Source organism: Carassius carassius, unplaced genomic scaffold (genome assembly GCF_963082965.1).
Source record: "Carassius carassius unplaced genomic scaffold, fCarCar2.1 SCAFFOLD_112, whole genome shotgun sequence".
Lineage (NCBI taxonomy): Eukaryota > Metazoa > Chordata > Actinopteri > Cypriniformes > Cyprinidae > Carassius > Carassius carassius.
Genome location: NW_026775095.1, coordinates 45,001 through 63,788, shown reverse-complemented (window position 1 = coordinate 63,788; position 18,788 = coordinate 45,001). Strand labels below are relative to the sequence as shown.

General features: G+C 40.0%; 3 protein-coding genes across 4 annotated transcripts in view; 1 reads left to right on the top strand and 2 right to left on the bottom strand.

The window, feature by feature from the left end:
- Positions 1-5,651: 5,651 nt before the first annotated feature.
- On the bottom strand, positions 5,652-9,549 carry serpinb1l3 (serpin peptidase inhibitor, clade B (ovalbumin), member 1, like 3). The gene is made up of 6 exons (XM_059547269.1): positions 9,350-9,549; positions 8,068-8,208; positions 7,751-7,868; positions 7,470-7,612; positions 6,436-6,603; positions 5,652-6,360 (listed from the first exon to the last, which is right to left on the bottom strand). Exons 1-6 carry the CDS (start codon positions 9,515-9,517, stop codon positions 5,956-5,958), a joined length of 1,143 nt encoding a protein of 380 aa, XP_059403252.1. The 5' UTR covers positions 9,518-9,549; the 3' UTR covers positions 5,652-5,955.
- Positions 9,550-12,760: 3,211 nt separating this feature from the next.
- Positions 12,761-15,573, top strand: rmdn1 (regulator of microtubule dynamics 1). Its single transcript, XM_059547268.1, has 10 exons — positions 12,761-12,948; positions 13,643-13,739; positions 13,822-13,909; positions 14,168-14,327; positions 14,404-14,493; positions 14,569-14,624; positions 14,715-14,802; positions 14,887-14,917; positions 14,997-15,130; positions 15,213-15,573. Exons 1-10 carry the CDS (start codon positions 12,844-12,846, stop codon positions 15,255-15,257), a joined length of 894 nt encoding a protein of 297 aa, XP_059403251.1. The 5' UTR covers positions 12,761-12,843; the 3' UTR covers positions 15,258-15,573.
- A 435-nt stretch (positions 15,574-16,008) lies between these two features.
- The window catches only part of LOC132136693 (NEDD4-like E3 ubiquitin-protein ligase WWP1), a 17,316-nt gene continuing 14,536 nt past the window's right edge, over positions 16,009-18,788 (bottom strand). For both annotated transcript variants that reach the window (XM_059547272.1, XM_059547271.1), the window contains exons 20-25: positions 18,511-18,651; positions 18,308-18,428; positions 18,131-18,235; positions 16,963-17,059; positions 16,808-16,880; positions 16,009-16,734 (exon numbers count right to left, since the gene is read on the bottom strand). In XM_059547272.1, the coding sequence (XP_059403255.1) occupies positions 16,635-16,734; positions 16,808-16,880; positions 16,963-17,059; positions 18,131-18,235; positions 18,308-18,428; positions 18,511-18,651 (637 nt within the window). In that variant the 3' untranslated portion in view covers positions 16,009-16,634. The remainder of the gene's footprint in view (positions 16,735-16,807; positions 16,881-16,962; positions 17,060-18,130; positions 18,236-18,307; positions 18,429-18,510; positions 18,652-18,788) is intronic.

The window sequence follows — 18,788 nt, the reverse complement described above, 5'->3', positions numbered from 1 at the left end:
CAATAAAGCATTACAATAATCTAACCTTGAGGTCATAAAAGCATGGATTAACATTTCTGCATTTGACATTGAGAGCATAGACCGTAATTTAGATATATTTTTGAGATGGAAAAATGCAGTTTTACAAATGCTAGAAACGTGGCTTTCTAAGGAAAGATTGCGATCAAATAGCACACCTAGGTTCCTAACTGATGATGAAGAATTGACAGAGCAACCATCAAGTCTTAGACAGTGTTCTAGGTTATTACAAGCAGAGTTTTTAGGTCCTATAATTAACACCTCTGTTTTTTCAGAATTTAGCAGTAAGAAATTACTCGTCATCCAGTTTTTTATATCGACTATGCAATCCATTAGTTTTTCAAATTGGTGTGTTTCACCGGGCTGCGAAGAAATATAGAGTTGAGTATCATCAGCATAACAGTGAAAGCTAACACCATGTTTCCTGATGATATCTCCCAAGGGTAACATATAAAGCGTGAAGAGTAGCGGCCCTAGTACTGAGCCTTGAGGTACTCCATACTGCACTTGTGATCGATATGATACATCTTCATTCACTGCTACGAACTGATGGCGGTCATATAAGTACGATTTAAACCATGCTAATGCACTTCCATTAATGCCAACAAAGTGTTCAAGTCTATGCAAAAGAATGTTGTGGTCAATTGTGTCAAACGCAGCACTAAGATAAAATAAAACTAATAGAGAGATACACCCACGATCAGATGATAAGAGCAGATCATTTGTAACTCTAAGGAGAGCAGTCTCAGAACTATGATACGGCCTAAATCCTGACTGGAAATCCTCACATATACCATTTTTCTCTAAGAAGGAATATAATTGTGAGGATACCACCTTTTCTAGTATCTTGGACAGAAAAGGGAGATTCGAGATTGGTCTATAATTAACTAGTTCTTTGGGGTCAAGCTGTGGTTTTTTGATGAGAGGCTTAATAACAGCCAGTTTGAAGGTTTTGGGGACATATCCTAATGACAATGAGGAATTAATAATAGTCAGAAGAGGATCTATGACTTCTGGAAGCACCTCTTTTAGGAGCTTAGATGGTATAGGGTCTAACATACATGTTGTTGGTTTAGATGATTTAACAAGTTTATACAATTCTTCCTCGCCTATAGTAGAGAATGAGTGGAACTGTTCCTCAGGGGGTCTATAGTGCACTGTCTGATGTGATACTGTAGCTGGCGGCTGAATGGTTGCAATTTTATCTCTAATAGTATAGATTTTAGAAGTAAAGTAGTTCATAAAGTCATTACTGCTATGATGTTGGGAAATGTCAACACTTGTTGAGGCTTTATTTTTCGTTAATTTAGCCACTGTATTGAATAAATACCTGGGGTTATGTTTGTTTTCTTCTAAAAGAGAAGAAAAGTAATCGGATCTAGCAGTTTTCAATGCTTTTCTGTAGGATATGTTACTTTCCCGCCAAGCAATACGAAATACCTCTAGTTTTGTTTTCCTCCAGCTGCGCTCCATTTTTCGGGCTGCTCTCTTTAGGGTCACAGATCACAGATCATTGTTTAGTTTTGTGCAAACTTCATATAGCTAAAACTGTAAATTCTACTTCTTGTTACAAGCATTATACAACCATCCATTCTAACACAAAAGACTGCTTTGAAAGTAATATTCCTGATGTATCCAAATTCCTTAGCACATCTAAAACCTCAGAACAACTTGATGATGTAACAGAAACTATGGACTCTCTTTTCTCTAGCATTTTAAATACAGTTGCTCCTTTAGACTTAAAGAAGGTTAAGGAAAACAGTCTGACACCATGGTATAATGAGCACACTTGCACAATTAAAGAGAGCAGCCCAGAAAATGGAGCGCAGCTGGAGGAAAACAAAACTAGAGGTATTTCATATTGCTTGGTGGGAAAGTAACCTATCCTACAGAAAAGCATTAAAAACTGCTAGATCCGATTATTTTTCTTCTCTTTTAGAAGAAAACAAACATAACACAAGGTATTTATTCAACACAGTGGCTAAATTGACGAAAAATAAAGCATCAGCAAGTGTTGACATTCTCCAACATCACAGCAGTAATGACTTTATGAACTACTTCTAAAATCAATACTATTAGGGATAAAATTTTAACCATTCAATCATAAGCTACAGTATCACATCAGACAGTGCACTATAGACCCCCTGAGGAACAGTTCCACTCATTCTCTACTATAGGAGAGAATGAATTGTATAAACCTGTTAAATCATCTAAACCAAAAACATGTATGTTAGACCTTATTCCATCTAAGCTCCTAAAAGAGGTGCTTCCAGAAGTCATAGATCCTCTTCTGACTATTATGAATTCCTCATTATTATAAGGATATGTCCTCAAAACCTTCAAACTGGCTGTTATTAAGGGTTAGGGCAATCTTACCTTAGAAAGCCACGTTTCTAGCATTTGTAAAACTGCATTTTTCCATCTCAAAAATATATCTAAATTACGGCCTATGCTCTCAATGTCAAATGCAGAAATGTTAATCCATGCATTTATGACCTCAAGGTTAGATTATTGTAATGCTTTATTGGGTGGTTGTTCTGCACGCTTAGTAAACAAACTACAGCTAGTCCAAAATGCAGCAGCAAGAGTTCTTACTAGAACCAGGAAGTATGACCATGTTAGCCCGGTCCTGTCAACACTGCACTGGCTGCCTATCAAACATCGTATAGATTTTAAAATATTGCTTATTACTTATAAAGCCCTGAATGGTTAAGCACCTCAGGATTTGAATGAGCTCTTGTTACACTATAATCCTCCATGTCCGCTGCATTCTCAAAACTCAGTCAATTTGATAATACCTAGAATACCAAAATCAACTGTGGGCGGCAGATCCTTTTCCTATTTGGTGCCAAAACTCTGGAATAACCTACCTAACATTGTTCGGGAGGAAGACATACTCTTGCAGTTTAAATCTAGATTAAAGACCCATCTCTTTAACCTGGCTTACACATAACACACTAATATGCTTCTAATATACAAGTCCGTTAAAGGATTTTTAGGCTGCATTAATTAGGTAAACCGGAACCGGGAACACTTCCCATAACACCCGATGTACTTGCTACATCAGTGGCGGTTCTACACGGAGGCCTAGGGAGGCCCGTGCCTCTGTAGACATGTCCCTGGCCACCCCTGTGGCCATCCTCGTGCTGAAAAAAAAAAAAGTAAAATGATTTTACATGCGAGCGCCAAAAGCGGAACTAATGTGACGCAACATTCTACACGGGTAAATTGGTGCAGCGCACCCAAACACTTAGGAACTTAATCATATTCAGGGATGCAAACATCGTGCTTTTCGGCGACTCCCGTTTTTTTTTTACATCAGTTTGGGTGACTTGGGTCTGATTATAATTTCTCAAAGTCATCTGAAGCAATTCCATAGCTTAATGTTATGGACAGAAGACTATTTACATCATTACATTAAAGTTTACGGAAACCTTGTTTTCCCTCCTCTGCGGGTGTCAATCATTCTCCATTCAGTATTCAAATAGTGCGCACCTCGTCCATTTACAGCAGGATGCATGGTAAAACTCTCTCCAATATTATATACTCACATTATAATGCTTGATCTGTAGATAAAAAGGCTGTGGATTTGCATAAAATGACTTTATTTTGTGTATTTTATGTTTGTTGCTGTTTTTAAAAGACTCGCTTGTTTCTCCCATGGTTTTTTTCTCCATTCTGTCAACGATGGAGTTTTGGTTCCTTGCCGCTGTCGCCTCTGGCTTGCTTAGTTGGGGTCACTTCATTTACAGTGATGAACTGTTCAGCTGTGTATGTCTGTGAAATCTAGTTCTGACCAATCACACACATTTATGTTGAACTTCTAAATGCAGTGGCCAAGAGATGTTAAGTCTATTTTTAATCAGCACTGCAAAAAACAGGCTTTTGTTTGGTTTACATGTTCACAGACTTAATTCAGTACTCATGGATTCTCTCAAGATCATAACATGGGACTAAGAGATTCCTTTTGCAGTGTAGACTGCTTCAGTGATTATAATGGAAGTTCCTGTGAGAGCACTGAACTCTTAATCCTATGGAATAATCCTTCACTCACATTATCTCTCTTGAATAAGTCATCAACAGGTCTTCTAAATACATAAATACTTCAATTAATTTTGTGAATATAAAACAATTTGTTTAGCTTAAATTGTGACTCTGGCAAAATATCGGTGCTGGTGTTGCTAGATCTCAGTGCTGCGTTTGACACTGTCGATCATAACATACTACTAGAGAGACTGGAAAACTGGGTCGGGCTTTCTGGGATGGTACTCCAATAGTTCAGGCCATATTTAGAAGGGAGAGGCTATTATGTGGGTCTAGGAGAGCATAAGTCTAAGTGGACGTCCATGACATGCGGAGTCCCACAAGGCTCAATTCTTGCACCGCTCTTGTTTAGCCTGTATATGCTCCCACTAAGTCAAATTGCCTATCACAGCTATGCTGATGATACCCAGATTTACCTAGCCTTATCTCCAAATGACTACAGCCCCATTGACTCCCTCTGCCAATGCATTGATGAAATTAATAGTTGGATGTTCCAGAACTTTCTTCAGTTAAACAAGGAAAAAACTGAAGTCATTGCATTTGGAAACAAAGATGAAGATTTCAAGGTGAATGCATACCTTGACTCTAGGGGTCAAACAACTAAAAATCAAGTCAGGAATCTTGGTGTGATTCTGGAGACAGACCTTAGTTTCAGTAGTCATGTCAAAGCAGTAACTAAATCAGCATACTATCATTTAAAAAACATTGCAAGAATTAGATGTTTTGTTTCCAGCCAAGACATGGAGAAATTAGTTCATGCCTTCATCACCAGCAGGGTGGACTATTGTAATGGGCTCCTCACCGGCCTTCCCAAAAAGACCATTAGACAGCTGCAGCTCATCCAGAACGCTGCTGCCAGGATTCTGACTAGAACCAGAAAATCTGAGCATATCACACTAGTCCTCAGGTCCTTACACTGGCTTCCAGTTACATTTAGGATTGATTTTAAAGTACTTTTACTCGTATATGTCACTAAATGACCTAGGACCAAAATATATTGCAGATATGCTCACTGAATATAAACCTAACAGAGCACTCAGATCACTAGGATCGAGTCAGTTAGAAAAACCAAGGGTTCACACAAAACAAGGGGAGTCCACCTTTAGTAACTATGCCGCCCGCAGTTGGAATCAGCTTCCAGAAGAGATCAGATGTGCTAAAACACTAGTCACATTTAAATCAAGACTTAAAACTCATCTGTTTAGCTGTGCATTTATTGAATGAGCACTGTGCAATGTCCGAACTGATTGCACTATAGTTTCACTGTTTTTTTATTATTATGTAAAATCATTTTCTAACTGTTTTAAATTCATTTGAAAAAAAGTAAATTTTTAAATAATTTTAAAAGTTTTAAAATTGCTTGTTTTATTCTTGTTATTATTTTACTTTCTTTTATGTAAAGCACTTTGCAGTACCATTGTGTACGAAATCTGCTATATAAACTTGCCTTGCCTAGTTATTTCTTGTGTTTGTTTCATGACTCTCTTGACACTGAGCCCCTGAATCTGATTATTTTTGATTGATATGGAGGTAAAAAAAATATAAATAAATTACGCAAACCCACAGCATCTTTTACAATGAAATAAAGGTTCGAGCTGAACGCAGGTTTTATTTTATTTTTTTATTATTATCAGTCATTTATTCATGATGCTGCATGCACCTGTACAGTTAATACATAAATGCTCTGGATTTGACTCCAGATGATTCAACAGAAGAAACAACACAGGCACTCGGGAATAAAGGCAGTAAAGCGAAGTTCAAACTGTACATTCAACTGAAACCTTTGAAAGTGCGCAGATCTGAACCTTGATCCTCATCTACTGGTATTATGATTTCTAGATGGCTCAAACCCATCAGAAACGTGTGTGTGCCATGTGGTGGAGTGCCGGGACCTCAAGGAGAGCAGACGCGTCCATAGAACAGAACGCTCTTGGAGGGATTGTGGCGTATGAAGAAGAGGAACGGGTGATCAGCGTGAAAGCGCTCTGGACGCATCAGGCAGCGCATCATCATGACGGCACCGGTGGCTGCAGCGGCCTCCGTCCCCTCCTCGTTCACTTCAACAAAGGACTTATGCACCACCTTAGACAGCACCAGATCATTGTTCGGGGACAGGCTGGAGAAATCGGCTCTCTGAGAGTCAAACGCATCCACCATTCCCAGGCTGACCAGGAGAGCCTTCATGTCATAGGTTTCCTCCATTCTGAATCTGGGCAGAGACACTTCCACTTCCAGCAGATCCATCATGTCAGGTCGGGTCCACTCCACAAAGTTCTCGTAGGTTAGCGCGCTCTCCAGCTGGAAAAGAGAGATGTGTTAATGTAATTTAAGCAGAAGAATCGTCGTAATAAAAATAAACCACAGGTGTCTCACCTTCCGCAGGCCGGTGGTGTCGTCCTCCATGGTGTTGGGAAGCATGATCAGCATACTGATGTCTTTCCCAGCATAGGGAAGCTCCAGAATCTGACAGTTCACATCAGGAATGAAGGCAAGAGGAAACTTGGCCTTCTGGAACATCATCTGCACAGGCTTGGATTCTTTCTGTCAACAATCAGTGGAAACGCATTACAGTCACGCTCACTCACGTCACATGACACTGCTGCACAAATCATCAAACATTCCATGAAGGAAAAAGAAGAGAAGAAAACAGTGGACGTATTGTCTGGCAGCTGAAATACTCTCTGGCTGCATCTATGAAATGCATTATAAAAGCAATCAAAACCAACGGATCTTCAGACTCTGGTCATCAGAAATTAGATTCATGACTAGAGCTAAAACAGGAACAGATTTTGCCCCTTTTAAACCCTTATCTATGTAGTCTGGAAATGCTTGACCTAATTCAATACTACTGAACTTATGCACACACTGTCAGTTAATTATTCTGATCTTTTAAAATATTTATTTTATTTTATTTATGTATTTGAGGACTGCTGACAACTTATTTCCAATATTTCTAAGTTTGATTTCAGCCATTAGTAAGTCAAAAGTTTCACAAGGCAAGTTCTTTTATATCTCAAACACAAAGTTTATGCAGAAACAGATAATTAGATATACCACATAAGCTGAAATGAGAGAATGGTAAATGGTAAATGGACTGCATTTATATAGCGCTTTCAACAGACCACATGGCCATCCAAAGCGCTTTACAAGTTGCCTCACATTCACCCATTCACACACACATTCACACACCGACTGCGGTGTCTGCCATTCAAGGCTCCATCTAGCTCGTCGGGAGCAGGTGGGGTTAGGTGTCTTGCTCAAGGACACCTCAACACTTGGTCAGGTGGAGCCGGGGATCGAACCACCAACCTTCCGGTTTGTAGACAACCTACATGAACCACTGAGCCACTGCCGCCCCTGCATGCATGCAGTGAACACTAAGAGTAAAAGCCCTTGTGAACTCTGACCTTGTTGATCTTGAACTGCTTCTCTTGGGTGTGTTCCTCTCTGAACTTTCTCTCCCAGCTCCCCTTGAAGTAGATGGCGTTCACCAGCACCAGTCTGGTCAGCGAGTCCACGTCACCCTCGGCCAGCAGATCCTTGATCTTCTCTGGGATTACGAACCACATTCAAACCCACACGGCAGGAATTTAATGTTTATTATTAGTGGTACAGCTTGTAATCAATCATCAACAGTAAAGTTGTTTTTGATTTATCTTCCTAAAAGAGGATAAAACAGTTTTTGCACCTTGTGTCTGTTTCTCCACCCAGGTGTTGATGTTGACACGAGCTGCGTCTGCATTACTGCTGAAGTCCACAGTCTCCAGTTCAGCCTTGTACAGGGTTTTTGTGTCACTAAGAAATTTCTGTAACAATCGAGAGAAAGAATCCGGACATATTGCACACATCAAGAAAATCAAAGAAATAAAGCAGATTTTATTTATTTTTCTGTTCATTATTCATGTAGTGTTAACATTTGATAAAGGAGACATTCATCAGACATTCAAACACTACATTTACAGGAGTCGCATCTGTCCTCTCTGTGTGTGAAGAAACCGTGCTCACCTCGATGAACGTGTAGGACTGATCTCCATAGAGGCGACTGGCCAGACTCAGTGCGTACGGAGCTCCGGCTCGGTTGATCTCACTCAGGAGTTTGGTGAAGCCAGCGTGGATTTCACCCTCTGCTTCAGGAAAATGCAAAGTCTGGAGACAAACAGTCAATGAGAGTTTCCTTCATGCTGAAGTTAGATGTGGCTGACAGTGAGCAAACATCTGAACCCAAAGCTAAGCCCTCTTCATCTCCCATGTAAAATGACAAGAAGTTAAAATCAGTTATAGGCAAAATATTTAAATTAAGAAGAGTTGCATTCAACCTTGCCTTGATGTGGTTCATGAGAAGTACATGGTTATCAATTATGTTATTCTGTACAAGAGAACATCAAAGACACCAAATATGACTACAAAGATGACACACCTTCTGCATTCAGTCTTTACTAGTCACCCGCCACCAAAAGAGAACTCAAACCACTTCTGTGTGCAGCCCTGCTGACGCATGAGCACTGTGCTATTGCTATGGCGATGCCCTTTGACCCTCAGAGCACTATTATGACATTCATCTACATTCATTGCACAAAAGGGTTAACTGTCTGATCTGTACAACCACTACAGTACTCCAGTTTGAAAGGTTTCAGATTATATTATGAAACAGCAGAACAAGCTGCCATATTAAACAATGTCACTATAATCTGTCAAATACAGCGCATCATATCAGCAGAAACTCATCGTTTTCCCTGAAGATGTGATCAACATTATTTAATGTAAATGTATTTAATTTTTAATGTAATAAAAATTAAAGATTTAATCTTACAAATTATTGTTTTGATTATCATTCTGTCAAAATCTAAATTTATGAATTAATCTAAACTGCTATCAGCTTCATGACTGATTTACTAACCCTGGGCTGAAAACAACAGACCATTTCACAACAGTTTACTGCTTTATTGTGGTTACAACACACTGATCTTTCCAAAGGTGGACCAGCCCAGAACACATCCGCTCTGTGACAGTCAGAAACACTCTTTTACAGTCGTAAACACTTCATAATCATGAGAGACCGTAAGAAAACAGCAGATCCATCACGTCATCCATTGTGAAGTGATTTATGCAATCATGAATACATCACATTAAATCATTTTAGTGTCTTTGCTCTCTTTATGCTGTTGGGAAGTACTCATTACTGTATTAGAAGTGTACCATTAAGATAAAGATTGGACTCACAGGGGAACTTTATGACTATATAATCCCAAATCAAGATGTGCTGTAATCGGATGAGTTTGAGACTGACCCGGGACATCTGAGACGCAGTGTTTCCTCCGGCTCCGAGAGACAGCATAGAGAGAGCAGCAGAGATGCTGAGAGGAGAGTAGAAGACATTGGCTGAAGCCTGTCCCTCAGAGATCTTCTGGAAGAGACTGAGAGAGAAGCGTGTGTGTGCCGCAGACAGATGCTCCATTCTGACACACTGAACACAAACACAGACAGAACTCAGTGTTTACACACCGTTATATGGAATGCTTCATGAGAATGAATAATCACTATGAAGAGGAACACTTTGAATACTAAATACACATACAATCTCCATTTCAAATCTATAGCCAAGTCATCTTTATTTATATAGCGCTTTTAACCATACAAATTGTGTCAAAGCACTTTACAGTATTAAATGTGAAAAAAGTGTGTCAATGATGCAGAAGGACAATAGTAAACACTCAATTTTCAGTTAAAGGCAGTTCATCATTGATGATGGCTTTATCTTCTTATTTTTAATGTTTAACGGTGGTTGGCATCCAGCATAATTGGTGCATTACCGCCACCCTCTGCTCCGGAGTGTGGATCAGAAAACAGGTTCACATATTAATTCACCTCATTCCCTCCTACTCCCCAAGCATATAAATCCACACTCTTCACCATTATTCTACCCTTTTATAATACTAATAAAAATTTAAATAAAAAAATTGTAAAAAAAAAAAATAATAATAATTTGTGATGTCTTTATCCAGCTCAGTTCAGTTTAAATAGTATCTGTAAAAAAGTCGACGATATCGCTGGATATTAAGCTATATTTTAGTTCTCAGTTTAGTTACATTTCATGTCAACTTCCTCGTTGTCTGCGGTCATCGCTCTCTCGGTCAGGGTTGCCAGGTTTTCAAAACAAAACCCGCGCAATTACTACCCAAACCTAGCCCAGTCGCGTTTCGAGGTGGATCCCCGGATAATGATTCCGTTCAAAGGAGGAAATACAATGTTTTTGGCGGGGTTCGCCCCGGGAGGGGCTCGTATTTTAAGGGCTAAATGTAATGTTATTGGTGTCGCTTCAACCCGCGGACATGAAAAACAACCCGAGACAACAGAGTCAAACTATCCGATTCCGCGGGAAAACCGCGGACTTGGCAACACTGCTCTCAGCCCATTGGACAAACGAACACCACAAACGACTGTGATTGGCCAACGTTGACCGAACTACGCGTAGAATGTCTTGACGCATCAAAATATGACTAAAAACATCGCACTTTAGCTGAAATTGTTTTCAGATGTTTACATTTATCGTTGACAAAAACAAAAAGCTTCGAAACGCGTCGTTAACGGTTACATGAATCATCTTAGTGTTTCAGCGTGTTGTTGCCTTTCACGTATTCATTAATAACTATCAAAATGCATTACTTAATATTCTCGGTGTTCCGATTCATTAGAGATACTCACATGTGTTGTAAAACGAGTCTTCAGTTGGAGGAACTTCCGCAGAGAACGAATCGCCGGAGAGAGCGAGTTTATATGAGCAGCAGACACACCCTCATGAACACACACACACACACCCTCATGAACACACGCATACCCTCATGAACACACACACACACACACACACACACTCTCATAAACACAAACACACACATACTCATGAACACACACACACACACACACACACACACCCTCATGAACACACACACACACACACACACACACACATACTCTCATAAACACAAACACACACATACTCATGAACACACACACACACACACCCTCATGAACACACGCATACCCTCATGAACACACACACACCCTCATGAACACACACACACACCCTCATGAACACACACAGACCCTCATAAACACAAACACACACATACAACACATGCATCAGTATTAAAACATCTATACATAGAATTGAATGTTACAACGAGTAAATTAAAAATAAAATGGCTAAATTAAAAAGCATTAAAAGATATATGGCAAATTAAATGGGATGGTGAGAATATAGGACGGCATTTATATAAAATCGTTGAAAATGAGAGGAGAATTTTTGGGAATAGAAAGGAAGACAGCATAATATCTCTCATTAGAACTGGACACACTGCACTTAATCAATCATTTATAACAGGAAAACATGAGTCTGAACTTTCTTCCTGAAACAGTTGAACATATTTTAATAGAATGTAAAGGATATGACAACGAAAGATTACAATTTACAGAAGCACTTCATATAGAAATAAATCAGATCTCACTTCAGAAATTGTTAAATAAATATTTGACTATAGAAATGTTTCACAGACTATTTAAGTATCTCAAAGATACAGAGTTAATAAACAGGATTTAAAGGATTTAGGATTTTTTTTCCCTTTAACGTCAATGCTCCATTCAGGGTATTATGTGTTTCATATTCCTGTTGTTCATTTATAATTCTATTTCTACTGTTCATATATAAATTCATTCTTTGTTGAAAAACTTAGGTAAAAAAATTACCGTTTCTAAACCACAAATACATATTAAAAGAAAGCATTTCCTCTGATCCACAGCGTTTGCTCAGATGAGAAATAGTGAGAATGTTGAAGGTGCTCATCATTATTTCCTGATGTCTCATAAACATCTCTCGTTTTCATAAAGCATCAGTCCTCAGCTCCTCTTTAGAAAAGAAACCAAGTATTAACCTCATTTAGTCAGGTTTAACTTGGGTAAGTTGTGGTCATTATTGTTAAATGTGTGCCTTCTGTGCTATAGCCTTTTTTTGATTTTGTAATATTTGTAATATAAAAGCCCAGTTTATGATGTGTAGTGTGTAGTACATGGTATTATGAACTAAGAAAGATTTGTGTTATTTTTTGTTTTAGCTTTGTACTCAATTTATACAGAGTTTATAATTTAAGACACATAACAAAAATGTTAATAAACTTAAATTTTTAAGTTTTAAATTTTACTGTTAACAATAGGATACTTACTGTCACACGAAGACACGTTTATTTATAAACTACCCATAAAATATATATAACTGTGTGTGTGCAGCACAGAAGCAGTCATCAGTAGCACAGGTAACAGACAACAATACATTGTATTTCATGTCAAAAATCATTAGAATATTAAGTAAAGATCATGTTCCAGGAAAATATTTTGTAAATTTTCAGATTTTCAAATAGTTGTATCTCAGACAAATAATTTCCTCCTAACAATCCAGACATCAATTGAAAAATGATTTATTCGGTTTTCAGATTATGTATAAAACTCAATTTCGAAAAACTGACCCTTATTAATGATTTTGTGCTCCAGGGTCACATATATCTTTTCAGTTTAATTAAATACTAACTTAACATTAACAGCTTAGAGCTTTGAAACGCTCCACAAAAGCTAAATAGTGCTGTGTCTGGTGTCGATAACTTTTGCTCAGTCCACTTCCGGCATGTGACGTATGGTTCTACAGTCGGCCCTGTCTCTACAGCAGAACCGGAAGTATAACTAACATTCAGCTCAAACACGGAACACGGAACACAGTCCGGTGCTCTGACCGATCCGATGGCCTCCGCGAGTTTGTTTGCAGCCTTCAGGCGGTTTGTGAGCAGAAATGCGAAGATCAGGAGGATGAACGAATGCAGTTGGACCGATCGAATCAGAACTTCAGTAAGATCCACGTCAGAATTAGATTGAGTTTCATATGCAGCGCGTATATATATATATATATGTGTGTGTGTGTGTGTTAAGAGAGAGCGAGAGAGTGTGTGTGAGTGTGTGTGTGTGTGTGTGTGTTAAGAGAGAGCGAGAGAGAGAGAGATTGTGTGTGTGTGTGTTAGAGAGAGCGAGAGAGAGAGAGAGAGTGTGTGTGTGTGTGTGAGGGTGTGTGAGAGAGAGAGAGAGAGATTGTGTGGGTGTGTGTTAGAGAGAGCGAGAGAGAGAGAGAGAGTGTGTGTGTGTGTGTGAGGGTGTGTGAGAGAGAGAGAGAGAGATTGTGTGGGTGTGTGTTAGAGAGAGAGAGTGTGTGTGTGAGGGTGTGTGTGTGTGTGTGTGTTAAGAGAGAGCGAGAGAGAGAGTGTGTGTGTGTGTGTGAGAGTGTGTGTGTGTGAGAGAGAGAAGGAGAGAGAGATTTTGTGTGAGAGAGTGTGTGAGAGTGTGTGTGTGTGTGTTAGAGAGAGAGAGAGAGCGAGAGAGTGTGTTAAGAGAGAGAGAGATTGTGTGTGAGAGTGTGTGTGTGTGTGTGTGAGAGAGAGGGAGAGGTTATGGGCGAGAGACAGATGAAGGTCAGTCTGCTGTTGTTTCTGATGGTTATGAACAGAGTTCTTGTATTTGTGATCATTGTTGTGTGTTTTGTGTCTGTCAGAACAGAACAGCTTCGTTTCTCGTGGCTGTGACTCCACTGTCCCTCCTGATCTATGAGAGAGTGGCTCGTTTCTCTTCGGTTCGAGCGCTGGACTCAGGTAGTGTTGCTTGTTTTTCCTGCACTGAGCTCTCGATGAAGTTTTAGCGCCGCTGCTTTAATTAACTGCATCTTCTCTCCAGCTCAAGAAGTTTTAGAACAAGCAGATTATCTGTACAGCTGCGGAGAGACTCAGAAACTCCACCAGCTCCTGGTGCACCACAAAGACAGGTAAAACTAACCCGAGAAACCTAATTATCTGGTGTAAAGACAGAAAAAACCTGAAGCTGGGAGTAAAGGTGACAGGATCATCAGTTTTCAATGAAATCTTACCGTCTTCAGCCGCAGGTTCACAATGAGAGGATTCTGGTTATTCTCAGCCAGAACACAAACAGGCCGTGTGTTAGATGACAAAAGAGTTCATGCATGGATCTGTTTCAGATGTTCCAGTCAGTGGATGAACAGTGATGATCTAACACTTGTTTGCAGTGATGATGCAGAGTTTCTGTGGCGTTTGGCGCGAGCGTCCCGTGATCTGACGTCACTGTCCAGCATCAGCTCCGACGAGAAGAAGCGGCTCACATACGAGGCCCTCGACTACGCAAAGAGAGCTCTGGAGAAAAATGAGGCTTCCTTTGCAGCACACAAAGTAGATGATCATTTCTGTTAAATGTTTTGCAGTGTTTGAGCAAATATTTGATGTTTTATGACCCCGCTGTCTGCAGTGGTTTGCTATCTGCCTCAGTGATGTTGGTGATTATGAAGGGATCAAAGTGAAATTAGGAAATTCTTACATCATTAGAAGCCACTTAGAGGTAAGATGTTAATTGGGTGAATTAAGTAACGTTCAGCACTGAATGAATGAAACACCTTAACACTCGTCTCTACAGCGAGCAATTGAACTCAATCCAAAGGATGCAACATCCATCCATATTCTTGGTTACTGGTGAGTTTGTATTCTGATATAAATATATGGCCACATTGGAAACCTTCAGTAACATCATGATTTGTTCCTTCGTCTGTTTGTGTCTCGCAGGTGTTTCGCGTTCGCTGAATTAGCGTGGTACCAGCGGAAAGTTGCAGCTGTTATTTTTTCATCGCCTCCAACAGCTACTTATGAAGAGGTCTCTGAAAGGAATGATTATATTGTGTAGACGCTTGAATTAGCACCGAAGCTGTGGGAGTAATAAATGTTTTGTCTTCCTCAGGCTTTGGCATTTTTCCTGAAAGCTGAAGAAGGTCTGTATGAACACAAGCACCTTTATCTTGTTTCTTTACTTATTTTACACGACTTTAACATTTCAATGTCTGGATTTAGTTGACCCAAATTTCTACAGTAAGAATCTGCTGATGCTGGGAAAGACGTTCATGATGCTGAGAGACGTGGAGCGGGCGGCGCTGTGGCTCACTAAAGCACGAGACTACCCTGCAGTGACAGAAGAAGACAAACAGGTTCACAAACACAGTTTGATCAGTCAGATTCATCTGTTATATCGTCTGCAGAGGCCTAATCTTCTCGTTTGACCCGATGCAGGTTCATAAGGAAGCACTGGAGCTGCTGAAGAAACTCAACAGATGACGAGTGGCAGCTAAATCAGACCCGATGTGATCTAACCCTTACCCAGACATGACTTCATTGATTTTTGTAATGACTTGCCACTGATTGGTGTATGATGGCGATTTATCATTCGCTATTTTAGACTCTTTTAATGTCTGCCATTAACAGAAGCAGAATAAAGGGACAAAATCTAACCCTAATGCTGACGGTAACGGACTAGTACTGGTGTATTTGTAGCACACTTGAATGTTTGCTAGTTTCAGACAGATACGACTCTCACCAGCAAACAGACCTTGGGCTGACTGCAGATCAGAGATCATCGATGAAGATGCAACGTGTGACTAACCAGTTTACTGTAATGAGTTTTATCAAACCCTGATTTAAACTAATTCAACACTCGTGTGCACCTGCAAACTCTGAATACTTCCATTTTCTCACAGAATCATTCAACTAGAAGCTACTTATGAAGAATGACAGAAAACAAAAGCAATTGAAGCAAAGAAAACACTGAAACCGATGGCATTAGTGTGAAACTGAAACATGGTGTTTGTTCTTAATTTACATGAATCAGATTTCAAATGTTTTGGGAGCAATTAAACTTAAAAAATGATTTAACTTTTCGTCTATTTTGAGCTTTTTGTGCAGATTGTATTAAGCCAAACTAGTTAGAATATAATCAGTTCTGTGCCGAGATGCAATTGAATAATAAAATAAATAAAATATAAACTACAAAAACGTAACCAGCGCTTGAAGAAGACGAGAGACAGCAGAGTTTGTTTGATCTCATATTTTAATATGAAAGATATTCATGGACACAGTTCTCCTCCCCTGACGGTCAAAGGCCACAGAAATAGTGAAGTGCTTCGAGCACAACTGACGTCTGCAGAGACTCTGGAGGAACCAATACTGATGGACAACAGCAATACTGTCCGAGCCAGTCGTGATGAATGATATGAGACAGACTCAATCATCTCTCAGTCTGCAGGCAGCCATGCAAGCTCTTAACTATCACAACTTGATGTCCAACAACACAAAGAAAAACCCCAGGCACCTGATCAAACTCTACAATCATTCTGTAAAAGCTCTATAAAACTAGAGCCAGAAGTTTGGAGCTGTACTATAAAATCCTCTAATGTTGTTGTTTTTTTTCAGGCTCATTTTAAAAACCCGCCAAATGAATAAAACAAAGCGTTGTTGTATATAGATATCAGCATCGAAAAGATCAGAAAAGCTCAAACGCTTGCATATTCATGGGGAATCATGTTATGAAGATTGCTAAATGATGTCTTAAGATAAAGATTTGGTTTAAAATGAAAAAATAGCTTATTTACATTGGTAATCATCTGTGCAAGTTTCATGGTTTTGTTTTACTTGGCCGTAAAGAGGAGAGACGTTTCATTACTCTTGACCGAATCCTTCCGTCTCCTCGATCGCAAAGAGCAGCTTCTCCTTCAGCTGTTCGTAGCTTTTGTAGGGGGGCAGATCCAGCCGGTTAAAGCTGAAACACACAGAACGGAGTGAGACGTGAACATCATCTGCTTGTGACGTCTGTTTTCATCCTGAAAACTCACCAGGTGTGACTCCGGGGCAGCCAGGTCTCTTTGCCCACCTTCTCAATGCAGAACTTCTGCGGTCCGTTGCTTCCTGGAGGATGAAGAATCAGAAGAGAAGTGTTCAAATACGTCTGTGTCACACGGGTGATGGAGATAAACCGCTGAAGACTCACCCATGAGCTCAGCGAAGCCCCCCAGAGGAAGTCTGCAGGTGCCCGTCACAAACTGCATCAGACGCAGACGCACCTCGTTATCCACCTCCTTCACCAACTGCACAGAGACAGTCACAGAACACCGTTTAATGCTTCCTGTTTCAACAACAGCTGTACATCCTGGTCACGGACACAACAAATCCATGAAGAACACGTCAAATGATCCAGGATTAACTCTAATAAAATAACTGAGGATGGATTATTCATTACCATTGACAAGATAACATCTTAAACAACATGTTTGTTAGATCTTGACAATCAATGTGAACATAACTTGTATTAACATTATTAAATCACCAGACTCTTCCAGATGAATCCACATGGACACACTTTCTGAAGTTAACTTTACATTTACAACCACTTCAAAATATATTATTAATTTAGTTAATTAACAGTAATTACATTTAAACAATATTATGTTAGACCTTGCTCCTAATAGTTGACGAGAAGAGGCTAAGTCTCGTAGTCTGTGACAGACGGATTATTAAAAGCTGGTCTGTGGTAATTAATTAATACGTCTCGTCAGAACATCAACCTCAAATGTGGTTTATCATCTAAACATGTGAGCATCACTTCACAGCCGCTCGCTTCAACACTGACCCAGAGAAGTGTGTGGAGTGTGGAAGCTGAATAATAGAGCCATCATTTGCATTCAGATTAAAATACAGATACATCTTTTGAATCTGTTAAAGGTCTGCTTTTATTTGTGTGCACTCAATAACAAAACCTTGTGCTTTGGTAGAAAAATGTCTTCTATCATCTAGGTCTCCGTGAACTTGAGCGAATCAAAACTCTGTGCTTGCCTCACAGACGTGAAAAATACATCTACAGAAAGCAAAGAGTTTACTAAATGAACCAATTAAAAAAGGAAAAAACTAAATGTGTATGAATGCGTTTGAAACATGCCCTGTGGAGACGGGTCAGTGTCGTGGACTTCACTGCAGCTGATACAGTATCACAGTACAGTTTCTCAGTGAATTATCATGATGTGAAGGCAGTCTCCTTGCTGTGTGTGTCCCTGATGCATTCATAATCATGACCTCTCTGTGTGCGCTGATAGGCTTCAGGCAATTAAAGGCACATTGTTATGATTTATACGGTTTATTAATATAAATATCTGGTTTCACACCTGCCAGAACCAGATGATCTGTTTGCTGTTGCGTGTGTAGTGACGATAGACTGTGTTCCTCTGCCAGTCCTGCAGATCCACCTCCTGCATGCCACACAACATCACCTGCAAACACAAAAGCGTCCATCATAGAGAGCTTCAGATGGGTCAGATGGGTCAAATAAACCGCAAACGCACCTCCAGCTCCTTCTCATCAAAGTACTGCAGCCACTGCAGTGGCACCACCTCGTTAAAGCCGTCCAGGAACGCTTTGGTCTGACTCTCAACGCCACGAGAAAACCTCCACTCGGCCATCAGCCTGCGGGACAGAAGAGAGCGTGAGCCACAGGAACGCAGGACCCTCACAACGGCTCGTGTGGCAGAGGTGGACGCGCTCTTACCCAATATACTCCTCTTTATTATCCTCCGTCACCAGGACATTGGCTCCGTCTGCTTTCAGGTCATGTGATGTGATTTTGCCCAGGATCTCCATGTCCACTGAGAAGTACATCTCCAGGCCACACTCCTCGATGTTGTTGTCTCTGTGGATGAATCACATGAGCAACGATCAGCAGACCACAGAAACCTTTACTGTGACCTCTGACCTCATCATTCCAGGTCATAGATTTGTGAAAACTGAAGATGGAAACTCTAGAGATATAATGCACTTGCTAGCCGT

Excerpts from the sequence above, each read along its gene's own strand:
- rmdn1 (XM_059547268.1), top strand. The coding sequence starts at position 12,844 with ATGGCCTCCGCGAGTTTGTTTGCAGCCTTCAGGCGGTTTGTGAGCAGA. Across the intron at positions 13,740-13,821 it reads GGTTCGAGCGCTGGACTCAG|CTCAAGAAGTTTTAGAACAA; the intron begins GTAGTGTTGCTT and ends TCTTCTCTCCAG. Across the intron at positions 14,328-14,403 it reads CTTCCTTTGCAGCACACAAA|TGGTTTGCTATCTGCCTCAG; the intron begins GTAGATGATCAT and ends CGCTGTCTGCAG.
- serpinb1l3 (XM_059547269.1), bottom strand. The coding sequence starts at position 9,517 with ATGGAGCATCTGTCTGCGGCACACACACGCTTCTCTCTCAGTCTCTTC. Across the intron at positions 8,209-9,349 it reads CTGCGTCTCAGATGTCCCGG|ACTTTGCATTTTCCTGAAGC; the intron begins GTCAGTCTCAAA and ends GTTTGTCTCCAG. Across the intron at positions 7,613-7,750 it reads GGTGGAGAAACAGACACAAG|AGAAGATCAAGGATCTGCTG; the intron begins GTGCAAAAACTG and ends TCGTAATCCCAG.